This window comes from Stegodyphus dumicola, chromosome 2 (assembly GCF_044657685.1).
Source record: "Stegodyphus dumicola isolate Sdum_Otavi_A_Nest chromosome 2, ASM4465768v1".
Lineage (NCBI taxonomy): Eukaryota > Metazoa > Arthropoda > Arachnida > Araneae > Eresidae > Stegodyphus > Stegodyphus dumicola.
This window is the reverse complement of record NC_140769.1, coordinates 264,619,560-264,635,185: the sequence shown is the minus strand read 5'-3', so window position 1 is coordinate 264,635,185 and position 15,626 is coordinate 264,619,560. Positions and strand designations below refer to the sequence as shown.

The 15,626-nt window shown below is 31.2% G+C and overlaps 1 protein-coding gene across 6 annotated transcripts in view; it reads right to left on the bottom strand.

Moving 5' to 3' along the window:
- The window catches only part of LOC118197830 (A-kinase anchor protein 13-like), a 281,410-nt gene that overhangs the window by 127,165 nt on the left and 138,619 nt on the right, over positions 1–15,626 (bottom strand). For 2 of the 6 annotated variants that reach the window (XM_035369382.2, XM_035369383.2), the window contains exons 1-3: positions 13,232–15,177; positions 8,453–8,733; positions 5,347–5,498 (exon numbers count right to left, since the gene is read on the bottom strand). In XM_035369382.2, the coding sequence (XP_035225273.1) occupies positions 5,347–5,498; positions 8,453–8,703 (403 nt within the window). In that variant the 5' untranslated portion in view covers positions 8,704–8,733; positions 13,232–15,177. Of the gene's footprint in view, positions 1–5,346; positions 5,499–8,452; positions 8,734–13,231; positions 15,180–15,626 lie in introns of those variants that run through there. The other 4 variants (XM_035369381.2, XM_085812123.1, XM_035369379.2 and 1 more) reach the window with 3 other exon arrangements.

Genomic DNA, 15,626 nt, shown 5'->3' with positions numbered 1-15,626 from the left:
TCACTCCGCAACAGCTACCTCGTGCAAAATTTAGGGAGAACATGGGACAAGTAGTAATACAGAACTGAGTGGTGAAATAAGGTGACCATCCCATATATATGGGATGTATCGCAACTCTAATAAAAAAGGAAAGAGAAATTATGTGAATATTGGGTGAATTAACCTAGTTACACATTAATCCCCTTTCAAAAAAGTCGTTTGTTTACTGAAAAATGATTGAAAAGTATATGCCATGTCCACAGAAGTATTTACCCAACTTTCATTTTCTCAACCATAGGTCATAGATATATACTTCTAATTGCTAAATGTTTGAAATGATGCAAAGATTCAGTCATTGGCATTCTTGAACTTAACGAAGTTAATTTTGCAAAAATTACAAAATCCAATTTTTTATAGTTTCATCTGGTCTCTATAGTTACATTTAGCAAAATTTTGTACTCATCATAAAAAAGTAAAACACAAGAAGTTTGACTCTTGTAAGACAAATCAATACTGAATGACATATTTAGTATGAACCTATTAACTGTTGTGTTGACACAGTGTTCAAAATAGATATATATAAAAATATAACTACCAAAGATATTTTTGCTCACCAGCGGCCGAGTGGTAAAGTCACTGAACACTGGTAGTTCGGTTCGAGGTTCGAATCCCGCGAACGGGCTGGCTGTATGGGTGTTTTCATGGTTTTCCCCATGTGTAACATGTATACGAGCCAGTTTCCCTTAGAAAGTCCTCCATGAAGGCATCCCTCCCTTTAGGCAGACAGCCCTAGTGTACTTTGCCATAATTAAATACACCACCACCACCACACCACCAAAGATATTTTATACTAGCAGATGAATTTGTGTAGGGAATATTATGAAGGTTATTTCTATTAAAAAATATTTGTCCTCAACAATAATTTTATTTATAATAATAAATCTTCTACTTGAAGCAAAATTTAAGTGAAACTTTCAATCAGATACTTTTCCCAAAAACATTTAAAGAAAGGATTGCCAGCTTTAGAGGTGATCTATTTTTAGCCAAGGTCACCACTTATCAGAATGTTCTATCATTCGGCTGTTTGTATTTGTGTGTGGATGGAAGAGAAAATAGGTTTTGCACTGGCACTATGTCAGCGAGAAAAGGATATTCCTTTTTTTACTTGTGCTTTAACATGCTATGCCTAAGAAGTCCTCCAAAGTTTTTTTGATGAAGAAACAGATGATGATAACCAGAATGAAACTGATATTGTTGTTGTTCCACCAGAAATTGCAGATGTTAGTGATGAAGAAAAAGGGAATGATAATGTTTTGAATAATGATAACGATATTTTACCAAATGATACTGCTGGGGAAGTCGAAGCTCATGTAAGAAGCAAGTTTCAGCCTTTTAAATAAAGTGCTAATCACACGAAATATCTCAAAAAACAGTCAACTGAAAACTTGAAAGGGATAAAAAAGGATCCATCAGCTATTTCTCAGGGAAAAAGTGAAAAAAAAAAGATGAAATAGAAGATATAAAAGACAAAGTACAAGGTAAAACTAGTGCAGAGATTTTTTACCTTTTTGGTTTAGACATTTATTTTTGAACAAACAAATATATATGCTCAGCAAAAAAAGTTGCCCAAAATTTATTGCATTTGAAGCCAAGAGAAGATTTTATTGGAATATTATTGCTTACGGGATATCATTATTTACCTCAATAAGAAATGTATTGGTCTCTTTATAAGAACATATCTATTGCTATTGTATGAGCATCAATATCACCCTTGCAGCACAGGAATACGAAGCAGAATTTACATTTAGGTGACAACAGTCAAATTGACAACACTGGTCGATTATGTAAGGTGAGACTATCTAAACTTAGGAAATAGAGAATTCCAACAATTAGGAATATTTTCTCACAATTTGAGTACTGACGAACAAATGATTGCTTATCGAAGCAAACATTTGGAAAAGATAATTTTAAAAGGGAGAAATCTGGCATAATCTGATGGATACATGTTTAACTTTGATATTTACTCACGTTAGTTGACAGATCCAAAATTAACAGAATATGAAGAATTTGATCTTGGTGGAAGTGCGGAAATAAATTTGCTCAGTGTTGTTGAAACTCCCACCAATCATGCTATTATTTACTTTAATAACTTTTTTACATCATGTTATCTCTGTAATCTAAAAAAGAAAAGGTTTTAGTACTACAGGAATAATTCAAGAAAATTGTATACAAATGTGCTCCCTAGAAATGGTGAATGCATTCATAAGAAAGACAGAAGTTACTATAATTTCCAGTATGAAGAAAAAACAAAACATTTTTTGTCTGATGGAATGAAAATTTGGTTGTAACAGTGGGTTCAAGATTTGGAACAATTCAGCCCACAAAATGTGTTTCCCGTTAATCAAAAATGCAAAGAATAAAAGTTTTTCGATCCCAACCTTATCTTATTGAACAATACAATGCCAGAATGGGAGAGTCAAATTATGCAACAATTTAGTAACCAATTACAAGATAAGAGTTAGTGGCAAAAAATGGTGTTAGCCAATATTTACTAACTACATTGATGTATCCTCGAAAAGAGCATGGAAAATATCACAACTTCCTACTACTGGATACAAAAAGTCTCTTTTAGATTTCAGACAAGACATTGTATTATTCCTTTAGTAAACTCTCACCGAGAGTGGAGAGTTAGCCAGAAATAGATCAATAATGAGAAAATCTAGTAAAGTCATCATTCAAAAGCCATTGCACGTGGATGGTGGATGTTTTACCATAAAGTCCAACGATAACAGAAGACTGTTGTAAAGAATACCATAGCCAGACTGTTTATAGACGCAAAGTATGTAATGTAACTTTGCATCATGACTGTAGTGAAGCTTTTCATGCTTGAATCTTTTGACTGAAAATAATCTGTATTTGTGAAAGAAATATATTGTAAATTTTAATATTAAATTAATTACAAGTAAAGTGATTTGTAGATTTATAAAATGCTATACAGTTAAAAAGTAATCCAGTGCTCCACTCAGAGAAAAATTTACACAAATACAACCATACGCACTAAACATCTGTATTCTTATTCCACTGATGTTGCATGAATGCACCATCGACTTTTCCACAGGTATGAGCATTTTTTTTTTCAGGGCAAATTTATGTGGCAAATACTTCATTTAATACTTATTATTGTTTATATTTAAAAAATTATTCCTTGTAGAGGAGATAAGATAACAGTTTCCTAAATATAAATATAGGAACTGTAGGCACATATAAAATGTCAGTTTTCAGATTTTATACAAAATAATATTTTTATTATGTAAAAATATAAAAACTTGAATCTTTGTGTCACTGAAAACATTTCTGTAAATAGAAGTATATGTCTACCACAAAGGGTTATGAAAACAAAGCCTAAGTAAAAACTTTGGTGGACATGATGTTTAACAGAAAAAAAAATCAGTATTCAACAAAACAGCCTACAGAAAATATAAAAGGTGTAAGAAAAACTGTCTGGAATAGCAGCGATGATAATAATGATACCAGCAAAACATCATATGTGTTGTTTTATACACAAAAATGTGTAAATTAATTGTACATCTGGGATATATTAGTATCCAACAATAAAAAAGCAAAATGTTTCAACCAACTTTTTTATGCAAATTTGAAACCAATGATGGCATAGTTCAAATTTTCTATGAAATATTGTTCTTTAATGCCACAAATTGAAAAAAAAAAAAAAAAAGTTTGATTAAAATAGTTATTTTTTTAAATGTACAGTAGTACAGTTTAAAATGTAGTAGAATGACATCTTAACTACACTATTTACTTTTGAAAGCAATTACAACTCTAAACGGAAGAATAACAGAATAACTACCCTTCTAAGAAGAATGATAGAACAATTACATTTTGACAAAGAACACTAGAGTTCAGTTTACTAAAAAGGGAAAAACAGAACCATGGCTTGATCAAATTGCATAAGTTATAAGGGTGCTAAAGTACTTCAAGTAAAACAAAAATTCCAGTACTTATTCCTCTCCTCCACCAAACCAGCAATTTTTATTTTCTGAGATATACTTAAATGAAATGCTTTTTATTGAGATTACAGATCTATATATTTTTGTAATATTATACTTTCTTTCAGATTTTGAAAAAAGTTCCAAATTTCCTCTCATTTTTGGAAGAATTTATACAGGGTGTTTCTTATTGAATGGGACAAAAAGAATAGCATAGTAGAAATTCTATAACTGATTTATTAAGCTAAAACAAATTAATTCTGAAACTACAAGTTTTATCTGTCAACAGCAAAAAATCTTCATTTTACAAAAATCAATGCTAGAGGCCTTGTTAATCAGAATGGCACATATTTCAGAATATAGCAAAACGTCGTCGTTTATCGTCATTCAAAGACAATTTCATACAAAATATGGTAAAGAACCAACAAATCATCATAACATTGAATGGTGGGTAAAGCAGTTTCAAAGCAAGGGTTGCTTGTGTAAGAAAATTAGCCCAAACCAAAGTGGTTGATAAAATTCATGAAGCAATTTTACGAAGTCCCACAAAATCAACTTGTCATGCAAGTTCTAATCTCATTGTGCCTCAGATAACAGCATGGATTATGTTACAGAAACATCTACAATTCCAGCCATATACATTTCGGATTGGTGCAGATGTTAAAACTTTTCATCAAACTGTTGCTTAAAGCTTTCTGTGAGAAACTGAAAAATAAGCTGGAGGTAGATGATATCACGAACAGGCTTGTTGTTTGATGGATGAAGCTACTTTATACATTTCTGCAAATTTATTTGTCATAATTAATAATTTTTGGACATGGAAATCTTATGGTGTAATGATACATTAGCATGATTCTCCAAAGGTGAACGTTTTCTGCTCCATTTCCAACAGCTGTGTTTTGGGTCCTTTTTTCTTCATGGAAGAATCAATTAACAGGTGCATGTACCAAGATATGCTATTAGATTAGTTATTTCCTCAGTTGAAGGAAATAGTTCCCAGCTTCATTCTGCAGCAAGACTCCACCACACTATCATAAAAATGTATGCCAGTACCTGAATCATAGTCTATCCCATCAATGAACTGGCCATGCTGAGTCAGACATGCCATTGCTTTCCTGGCCACTGAGATCCCCAGATCTAAACCCTTACTGTTTTTTTCCTGTGGGGTTGTGTGAAAGACAAAGTGTTCATGCCTTCATTCCCACAGGATTTACAGCCACTGAAGCAGCAGATAACCGAACTGCTTGAATCATTAACAAACAAAGGATAGTCTATCATGAGCTCAGCGAGAAATGGAATTATGCATAGATATTTTTAATACAGTTCTTAAAAGACATCTTCATAAGGGGGGAAAAATAATTACCAGAGAAACTTCTCTGCTTCTCCCTCATGCCTTCAGGTATGCTATCTGAACTTCCTTCTTTAGGATTATTGAATCCACTATGGAATGATAAATCATTGCTAGTATCACAGTGTATTTGCCTTGAATCAGGTACCAAACAACCTACACTCCAGCTGAAACAGAAAAGTAATTGATCATCAAAAAATTTTCTTTAAAAAAACTAAAATATAACAATTGAAATTTGATTATTTTTTGATACAACTATGATTAATGTAAACAAGTTGAAAATTCCAATAAAAATATAGAGATTCTTAATTCAAAATGTATCTTAATAATATTTTTAAGATAATTCACATTAATTAGTAATATTAATGAGAAAAAAAGAATACATGACATCAAATAATAACTTCAGGATAATTTCCAAACAAATGACCTATAAGAATATTGTTTTCAGAAAGAGAAATTTTAATGCCCCCCAAAACATAAAATTATGATTTTTAAATGATAATTTTGCTTACCAAATAAATATCATGCATAGCAGAAGCTGAGACTATGGTTCAAACACAAAGCAAAGCAAAAATATTTGCATTAGTAGCATCCTTCTACAGTTAGAGCATTTCAATTTTCTTGATATGAAAATACATAAATTCATTTTTCAAACCTATTCTCAATCAAAACTGGGATGAAGTTGGGCAACACTCCATTGTTCCTCCAATATTTTCTCAGACAAAAGTAGGAGGGATCTGGACAAGGTCTTATTGTCACCACTGGTATTCCCAGCAGAATTTTCTCAATCCAGATTGAAACAAAGCTGAGTGATGTCCCCACTGATGCTCTCAAGAAATCACAAGGCTTGTGGTTTGTTTTCATCACTGAAAAATAAGCTGGAGGTAGATGATATCACGAACAGGCCTTCTCCTTAATCAAACCTGGAGCAGAGTTGGCGAATACCAGACTGTCAGCACTGGCTCTGATCAGGTATCGGTATTACACTAGAAAGTTCACTTGATAGAGCTGGGCAATCTTTTAACTGCCAAATTCTGCTGGGAATACCAGTGCTGACAATAAGACCTTGTTCAGTTCCCTCCCTTGACATTTTTTTTTTTTTTCTTTTTTTTTCTTTTTTTTCTTCCCCAGAATGTTCTAATCAAAATTAGAATAAAGCTAGAAAATCTTGAACTGTCACAACTCACTCTCCTTCCAGTGTTGATGCAATATGTAATTCTTAATTAAAACTAGGATGAAGATCAGCAGTCTTTTATTATTATGACCATAGATGTGCTCCTGTCATTATATTTTTAATCAAAACTGAGAGTTCCATAATACTATATTGCCATCACTGGTGCACCCTTTGGGATATTCTCAATCAAAGTTTGATAAGAGTTGGAGAATATTGAACTGTCACTACTGGTATAATCTCGAAAGTATTCTTAACCAAAATAATCTCAAACTATTACCCTTATTGCTCCTTCCCCAAAAGATGTTCTCCATGAAAACTGGAAATGAAATTGAGTAGTTTCCATGGCTGGATTTAGACTTGATAAGGCCCTAAGCTATTTGAGATAAGGGGCCTTTATAAGTCCAGATACTATATGTCAGTGCCAAATATGATTTTCAGATACCTAGAGGAGTTTTTTGGGAGGCTCCCAAGAAAGCGGGGCTCCTAAGCTATAGCATGTATAGCTTATACATAAATCCTGCACTGTTAGTTTCATACAGTCACTCCAGGCACTCCCAACCAAACTGTTTTCAATTATAACTGGGACAGAATAGGAAAATCTGTATCTAACTATTGTCAATCCTCCGAAACTGGCACAAAGCCGAATAGTCTTATACTACCACTATTGATGCTCTTTCAAAGATGTCCTTAATCAAACCTAACATGGAATTGCACTTTCATACTGTTATCAGCGGTACTCTCTCCAAGATGTTCTGCATGAAAACTGGGATGGAATTAAATAATCTTGCCTCGCCACCACTGTTATTAAGTTATCTTATGCTATATTGGCAAACAAAACTGGGCTGGAACTACACAGTTTTCTACTGTCAATATTGCTGCTTCCTCCATGATGTTATCAATCAAAACTTGGATAGAGTTCGACAATTTTGTACCATAACTAATGATGCTCCTTCCTAACTGATCTCAATGAAAACTTGAGATACAATTAGATAGTCTAAAACTGCCATTACTGGTACTCCTTTCTGCATGTTCTCAGCCGAAACTGTGATGTAAGGAGACAACATCATACTGTCATCACCGATGCCCAGCTTGAAGTGCTAATGGTGACAACATGATTTTTACTCTCCAATAAAAAGCATATATGACTAATGATGGTAAAAATGCATCCACTCGATTATTCTAAAGTGTGTCCATGTAGCAATACAGAACATAGAATAAGCAAGAACAGTGCCATCATTCTTTCATGCGAATTTTCCCAGAATATATATTTTGAAATCCAGAAAACAAACTTTGGCAATGGATAAAACACCAAGGAAACAAATTTTAAAATTGCATTGAGATAAAAACAACAAAAAATAGAGATTTAAGGTTTGGGTGTAATCTCAATGGCATTCAAGCCATAATATAATACTGCAGTTGCTTAACAACTAAATAAAATTTACTGCACCTAAAATATTTAATGCTATGTCACATTTTGATCTAGGCCAAAGGTTGAGAAGACTTTTTTTATTATTAATAATTTTTACTTTTTTATTTAATGCTATAGTGGTAATGGTGGAGTTTTTGGCACATAACTTGAAAAGTCATATGTGCAAAGTACATGTTAGATGCATTGAAACAGCTTATACACCAGCAAAAGTTATCACCAAACATATATTAAAAAGAACAGCAGATATATAAAATCAAATGAAGTAATAAAATGATAAATGCTGAAATGTACAAGTTCATAAAACTCAGATAATAATTTCAGATGCAAAATATGAGTAAAATCAAAAATATGATGCACATTAAAATAAAGACTCAACTTCAAAACTAAATCAAATTAAATTATAAAGATCATTAAGATGCTGAAATAAATTAGTATTGACTTCTTTTCCAATAGCAAAGTCACACTGATTTTAACAGATGAGATTTGCCTCTTGATAAATAAATAACAAAATATATTACCATTTATGAAGTTTTGCCACTTTATCCAGTTTATGTGAAGATGTCCATGAAGCTCTTCTCTGAGGAGGACCTTTAGTAGATTGTTTGCGCTTCCTTCCTACGGCGGCTCCTTCAAAATGCGGCACGGATCCAGAAAGGTGAAGGAATTCTCGAGAGTCACAAGGAGTGACATCGTTGATAAGTATTTTGACACTGGAGTCCACGTTTTCGCCCTCAGAATCAGAGGAGGAAGTCCTGATTCTCAGATCCATTCCGATACTTGATCAACATTCATCATCCATCTGAAGAAAATAAAACTTAATAATATGGCTACTCATCAAAAAACATCTGCTTCTGATAAAAAAACACATATCATCCACAAACTGCTGAATGTGATTACCTGTAATTTCACTTAACAAATTGATAAGTTATTAATCAAGTCAAATTTAATTATAAAATTATTAAGCCAAAACATTTTAATTCTCACAGCATTACCATGCATTTATCATTATTATGTACTGTCTACCCCCTCCCCAGTGGCCACTGGAGTGGCAGGCAACTTAAGCTCTAAGTGATATTGGGGAATGCCAAATAGCAATTAGTGGACCATGAAAGAAAAAGTGTTTATATTGTGGTGTTTGAGTACTAGCTTTTGACAAACATATTGTTCGTAATTTATGTCTACAGTCACAGCCACTTACATAGAACTGAAGTGGTCAGAGACTAATTGAGTTTTTTTATATGAAGCTATGCTTATGAAAATGTCTTAAAGAATTTCATTAAAAAAAAAAAAAAAAACAATGTTAAACTCTTTTAGAATCTTTTATGTTATGGACAATTTTTTATTTTTATTTTTATTTACTTTTTTTTTTTTTTTTTTTTTTTTTTTTTATTTAAGCGATGGCCTAATTTTCTATAAACTAGGTCAAAGACCTTTTAGAGAATTTCATAAAACTTAAGATATATCTTCCATAGAGTTCGGTACAGAAATCATACAAAACTAAGTATAGATATCTATTGGGATTTGGGGAGAGATTGTATAAAAAAAGATCCAACAGATAAAATCAACAAGATTTTCTTTGGGATTAAAATAAAAGAACCAAATTTTTGTTTTTAAACAGAATTTTTTTACCCAAATTATATCTACCATCACAGCCACTGAAGTAGCGGTCAGACACTAATTGAGGTCTTTTATATGAAGCTATGCTTATGAAAATGTATTAAAGAATTTCATTAAAAAAAACCCCAATGTAAAATTTTTTTAGAATCTTTTATGTTATGGCCTAATTTTTATTTTTTTTTTTTTTTTAATTTAAGAGATGGCCTAATTAATTAACAACTAAATTACATAGTTACATACACAGTTAAAATAACCTCTTTTCACGATCTGCAGTTCATTTTGAAAAATAAAAAAATCGTAAATAATTTAATTTAGCTCAGCTAGACAAATTCTAGCTTAGCGCCATCTGGGGTTCAACATCGGCACCACATATTCATAGAACTAAATTAAATTAGGTAATTTTTGTATTTAATATATCTCATACTTGTGCTAAAGCTGCTAAGTAAGAAAATAAAAAGTTATTTATTCGCACATGATTATAGGTGCAATATTGCCCCCCCCCCAACAATTTTGAAAGCTGTGACATATTACTTTAGTGATAAATTTGTGAATCTTTTATAATCTGTTTAGGATTTAGTATGTCAAAGACTATTCTATGTTTTTTATTCTAGCAGAGCTAGAATTAAATTAATCATGATTTTATGAATAGTCTTTAACACATATATAGTCTTTGACACATTTTATGAGTAGTCTGTGACAATAGATGAATAGTCTTTGACACACTAAATTCCAGACTTCCCTACTCAAAAAGTCACAAATTTCTCACAAAAGTAATCAGATATTAAAGTTTTTTATGGCAACCTGACTAAATGATTACAACATAAAAATAGTTATTTTTTTTTAATCTAGCAATTAATTTCGAACATACTTCAGTTTTCACATATATATCAAATAAACAATAAAACTGAGTATGACTAGCACAACACATTCTTGAGTAGAATGTAATGCTTTGAAAAGTAATTAGGCAATTACTATTCTATGAAAAAAAAACTTTTTTTTCAACTTTTTTTTTTTTTTTTTTTTAAATGCTGAACAGTTTCTTAACATACTGTTTAAGTTTTTTAGCATTGATTCCACTAGATTTTTTTATGGTTTAATTCTGCTTTATTTACTTCATATAACTAATTTTGATTTTTGCTTTTAAAATCTTATGCAGCATTCTATTCAAAACACGATCAAACTTTGAAAATTATTCTAAACAGATGAAACATCACATAAATTTCTTAACGTGATAATTTAAAGAACTTAAATAATTTTGATTTTTGCTTTTAAAATCTTATGCAGCATTCTATTCAAAACACGATCAAACTTTGAAAATTATTCTAAACAGATGAAACATCACATAAATTTCTTAACGTGATAATTTAAAGAACTTAAATTATCTTCTGTCTGCTAATATTATCTTCGATAAGTATTCAGGGATTTTATTGCTCACTGATTTTGCTTAAAAAAAAATGAAGTTTTCTGTCCCTGCATTAAAATAAAATTAATTCCTTCTGACCTGCCCTTTATATCCAACACCTTGAATTAATACTTTAACAAGATCTGAATTAACAGATATTTCATACGGTTAAAATTGTTCTTAATTAATCTTCTACAAATTTGAAATTATTCAGTCTTTAATTATTTCAATACTTATGGCAATAATATTGTGTCATGTCCCATAAGGAAATCTTGTTAAAAATAATTATCAATTTTGAAATTATTCAATTACTTATAACAATATTGTGGTCTTTAAGAGAATTTTGTTGAGGGGTAAGTTTTATTTATTTAATTATTTATAAGTGAGTGGCAACAGTGACAAAGGTTATAGGCCTTTCTCTGTTATAATAAGCATTTTGTTTTTGTGCTTTGTACTGCAATGTTTCTGTATGAAATAAATTATATATAAAGTAGCAAAAATATGCTCTTTTCCACTTAATTCCATTTCATTTTATTACACCACTTACACATATAATAGGTTATGCTATAATACTGCATTGAATACTCAGGTTTTGCATTTTATATTCACATGATGTGGGTAAATTACATAAAAAATTATTATATGATTTAATGCATTTCAACAACAATTCAAATAATTCTCTTTTTATTCACAAATCAAGTTCAATTTACACATTTTTCATTTCTTGAAGCAGCCATGATAAAATAAGTGGGGAGAGAGAAGGAAAGAAAGAAATAACACAAATTCTAAGAAAACTTCACTGAATTTAAAGTGATAACTTTCTAGTACTAAGTACTTCAAAACACTACCATAAATTTACACAGAAGTTTATTTTTTCAGTTAATTTTTATTTACAATCAGATAATTTTTATTTACAATCAGATAATTTTTATTTACAATCTTAACAATGTTAGTTCTAAGAAACACAATTTTCTTAGTTAAAAGAGAAGAAATTAATTATAAAGCTTAGTATTTTAATTTTGGATAAAATACCCATTTTATCCAAAAATACTACTATCAACCATTATCTTTGATCAACAAAATGAATAGGTAAGTTTACTTTTTCAAGAAAAACCAATTTTTACAGTTTCACTTAAAACTTTTAACATAGCTTTTGGAATATAAGTAAATAAATTAACAGCTTTTGGAATATAAGTAAATAAAATAACAATACGTGCAGTCAAATAGCCATATTTTTATAAAAATTACAAACCCAGTATATGTTGATTGAATATTCAAGACACTCAGCAGCAATATTAATACTAATAAGGTGTTCAATCTAAATTCCCTTTAAATTCAATAAGATACTCTTTTTAAATGCCCTTTGACTTCAATAGCCTTAGAACTAACAATTTTGACACTCTATACAGGAATGCTTATTTCATAATTTTCCACTGAATACTATGGTTCTGTATTTTCTACTTACATAATTAAAGCAATTTTTTCTACATAAGATTCTGAAAAAAATTTCAGTGGTGATACAAATACATTTTCAGGAAATTTTAAAAATACCATTATTTTTCTCCCTTCATTCTATTAAAAAAAAATTGTTTCCTATTACTTTTCTTTGATTTAATGTAACACAAGTCATTTCAGTTTTTCTTTCTTCTTTGACTTCTGGGATATTTCACAAATTTTTAAGTGTTGACTACATTTTATTAATCATACATTAAGCTAATAATTAAATGAAATTATTCTTTCTTGTATGCATATGCATCTTAAAACCCCCAGACTTTAGATCTTATCTAAGACTTTTTATAACTATCATTGTTTTTATTCTGATATTCTATCTTAAATAGAGGATAATTAATAAAAATAATAACGTATGTAACATAAAAATATGCTTTTGCACATATATCCAAATTCTTAACTAAATTTTGAGCTTTCATTCTGAATTCTACAATATCATAAATTTCATTTGATTACACATATGAAACAATTATTTTATGTTATGTGAAAAAAAACTATTATATAATGTTATATTTATTCCTGGTCATTACTTTAATTAGCTGTAAATAAAACAACAGAGTGGTAAGATTAAAAATTATTGTTCCTCCCCCTTTTTTTTTTTTTCCTTTGTAAAGACAGTGAAAAAGGCCGCTTTAATTAACACTCCATTAATCCAAACTTTAGGATGATATATAAATGTTCTGTTCGAAATGAGATTCTAAACTCTGAAATATATTCTGAATAGATGAAATTTCTTCACTTTAAAAATATGTTAAATAATTTTGTTTACCTGTATTTTTCTCCAAAATATTTTCGATCGCACACACCTGCAAAAAATAAATAATCCACAGACATCTGTGCTAATTCGAGATTTCGTAGAATGTAAACTTCACACTTCAGTTGTTTGCTTAATGAATGTACGGCGAAACAAACATCACAATTCAGGAATTATGAAAGGAAGTGTTGTTTCTGAAAAAAAATCACTGGTATCACCAAAGCTGCATTCGAATGAAATTACTGGAGAGTTTCGTGCACTGTTCCGAAGGAATTCAACTCATTAAAATTATGTATCACAGAAATTATTAAATGTGCAGCGAACCGTTTCGAATCGCACATTTGCATTCGCTTCATTTCTTGGACGTGCAAGTTCCGCGATCGCCGCAGAATTGTTATTTCCAATCTAGAAGAAGACACGACAGTCGGTTGACGTGATTGCGAGGCCATAAAGTTTGAGACGGGAAACCGCCAACAGGTTTCCGTCCGCGGTTACGCAACGCGTCCGATACGCGAACCAGCGCAGCCTTTTATAGATCCTTCCAACATACTCGCTTCACCTTCAGTATCTTCCGAACATCGATAAAGCATACCCTCAGAATAAGTGTGATGCGATCTGTTTACCATGTTGGCGGAAGTGTATACATTTCGATTTATGACGACGTCGAAAGACGCGCCGATTACAGGAAATAGCGTGGTCGCTACTATCAACCATTATCTTTCGTTCAGTCACGTGGTCAAGGAGAGAGGTGGGGGGGGGAAGGTTAGCCGCGAGGAGAAGCCTCAACAAGTCCTGTCATACTGAATCCTAACACCTGGAAAAATTGGAGCGCGGGATTAAAGGGCTAGTTAAATATCGACTGCCTGGAGCGCTAGATTTAAATAGGCAGGAGAATCCTAGTAAAAAAAGATGGAGTTCTTGGATTAAAAGTTCTAGATTTTCAAAATAGATTGCTGAAGATGAACTCTAGAAGACGGTATATAAGAAACATACGAAACTATAAATACGAAATATAAGGCTTACGATACGTTCAGAATCAGCCCGGACAGTCTTCGATTTTTAGTGTTGTCCGAGGTAATGCCCGGAGTTATAGAATTTTATGACTGCCTAGGACTTTTTTTTTTTTTTTTTTTTTTTTTTTTTTTTTTTTTTATTTATTTTGGACCTATGTGTTCGATATCGCGTTTTTAGGAATTAGTTGTTCAGCCCGTATAATGAATTACAAATTTTAAATATTTTCTATCCCTGAACTCAGAAGTTATTTTTATAAAAATATTTTCACTTCCTATATACAGTAAGAGGGCTCTAGTGTAGAATTGGATGCCCCTTCGATTGGCGACATTTTTTTTTTTTTTTTTTTTTTTTTTTAATTTTGGCGATGAAACCTCACTTCTGGTTACCATGATAGTTTTAACTTTGTTTTAGCTTCCCGATTTTATTTAAATGAAAATAGATTGATGTGTACATGGACATATTTAAAGCAGTGCGCAATGCCTAGTTTGTGCAATTCTAGTATGTTTTCTTAAGAGAAAACAGATCGATGTGTACATGAGCACAGATCTTGTGAAATTCTTTGACTTCTTATTTTGGTTTTCTGTAGCGGCCATCTTGAAATAGTGCCTTCCTGGCGCCGATCTTGGCGTCAAAAAAGAATCTCCAATAAACAAGGGGCACCCAATTGTAAACTTTTACCAGTAAGAGTAATGAAACTTAGTTCTGTGAATTTGCAGAAACAGATTATAGAAAAGTATTATCTCGTAGCAGCACAAGGTTCCTTAGTTTGTTACTGGCAACTGAATTCTTTCCATTCTTGATGGCCTAAAATCATACTTCTTCTCTTGTGACGAATGTCCAAAAATTGTATTTGATTTTTTTCAAACCCTAAAAAGTGAACTATTTTTGAAATTTTTATATGGTACCCTATAGTTATTTAATAATGTAGTCCTGAAACTAGAAGCTAATTCTAACACAGCAACAAAAGCATTGCAAATATATTCTGAATTAGTTTGTCAACTTCAGGAAAGAAAAACTCACAAATTTATACCATCTTCTGCCTTGCTATTCACTCTAAAAGAAAATAATCAAAAAATTCTTCTCAAGCGTAGACAATTTTTATAATTCTAGTATCCAACACCAGTTGTGGAGAACCAGTTTTGTGAAAATTAAATAAGTTTTAGTGGATAAATTTATGAACTGAAATTTTCTGGTCTGATTTAGAAGAGAAGTCGTTAATGAAATTATAAAAGATTCTATAAATATTTAATGACCTATTTGATGAACGTACATTGTTGAAACAGGTAAATCGAAAACAAATGTTAGGTTGTGGTTAATTAACCTGTCAGGTTATTGAAGAGAAGTGGAAAGCAATTTTTAGGGTGTTTCAAAGGACTGATATTTTATGTTGCAATAT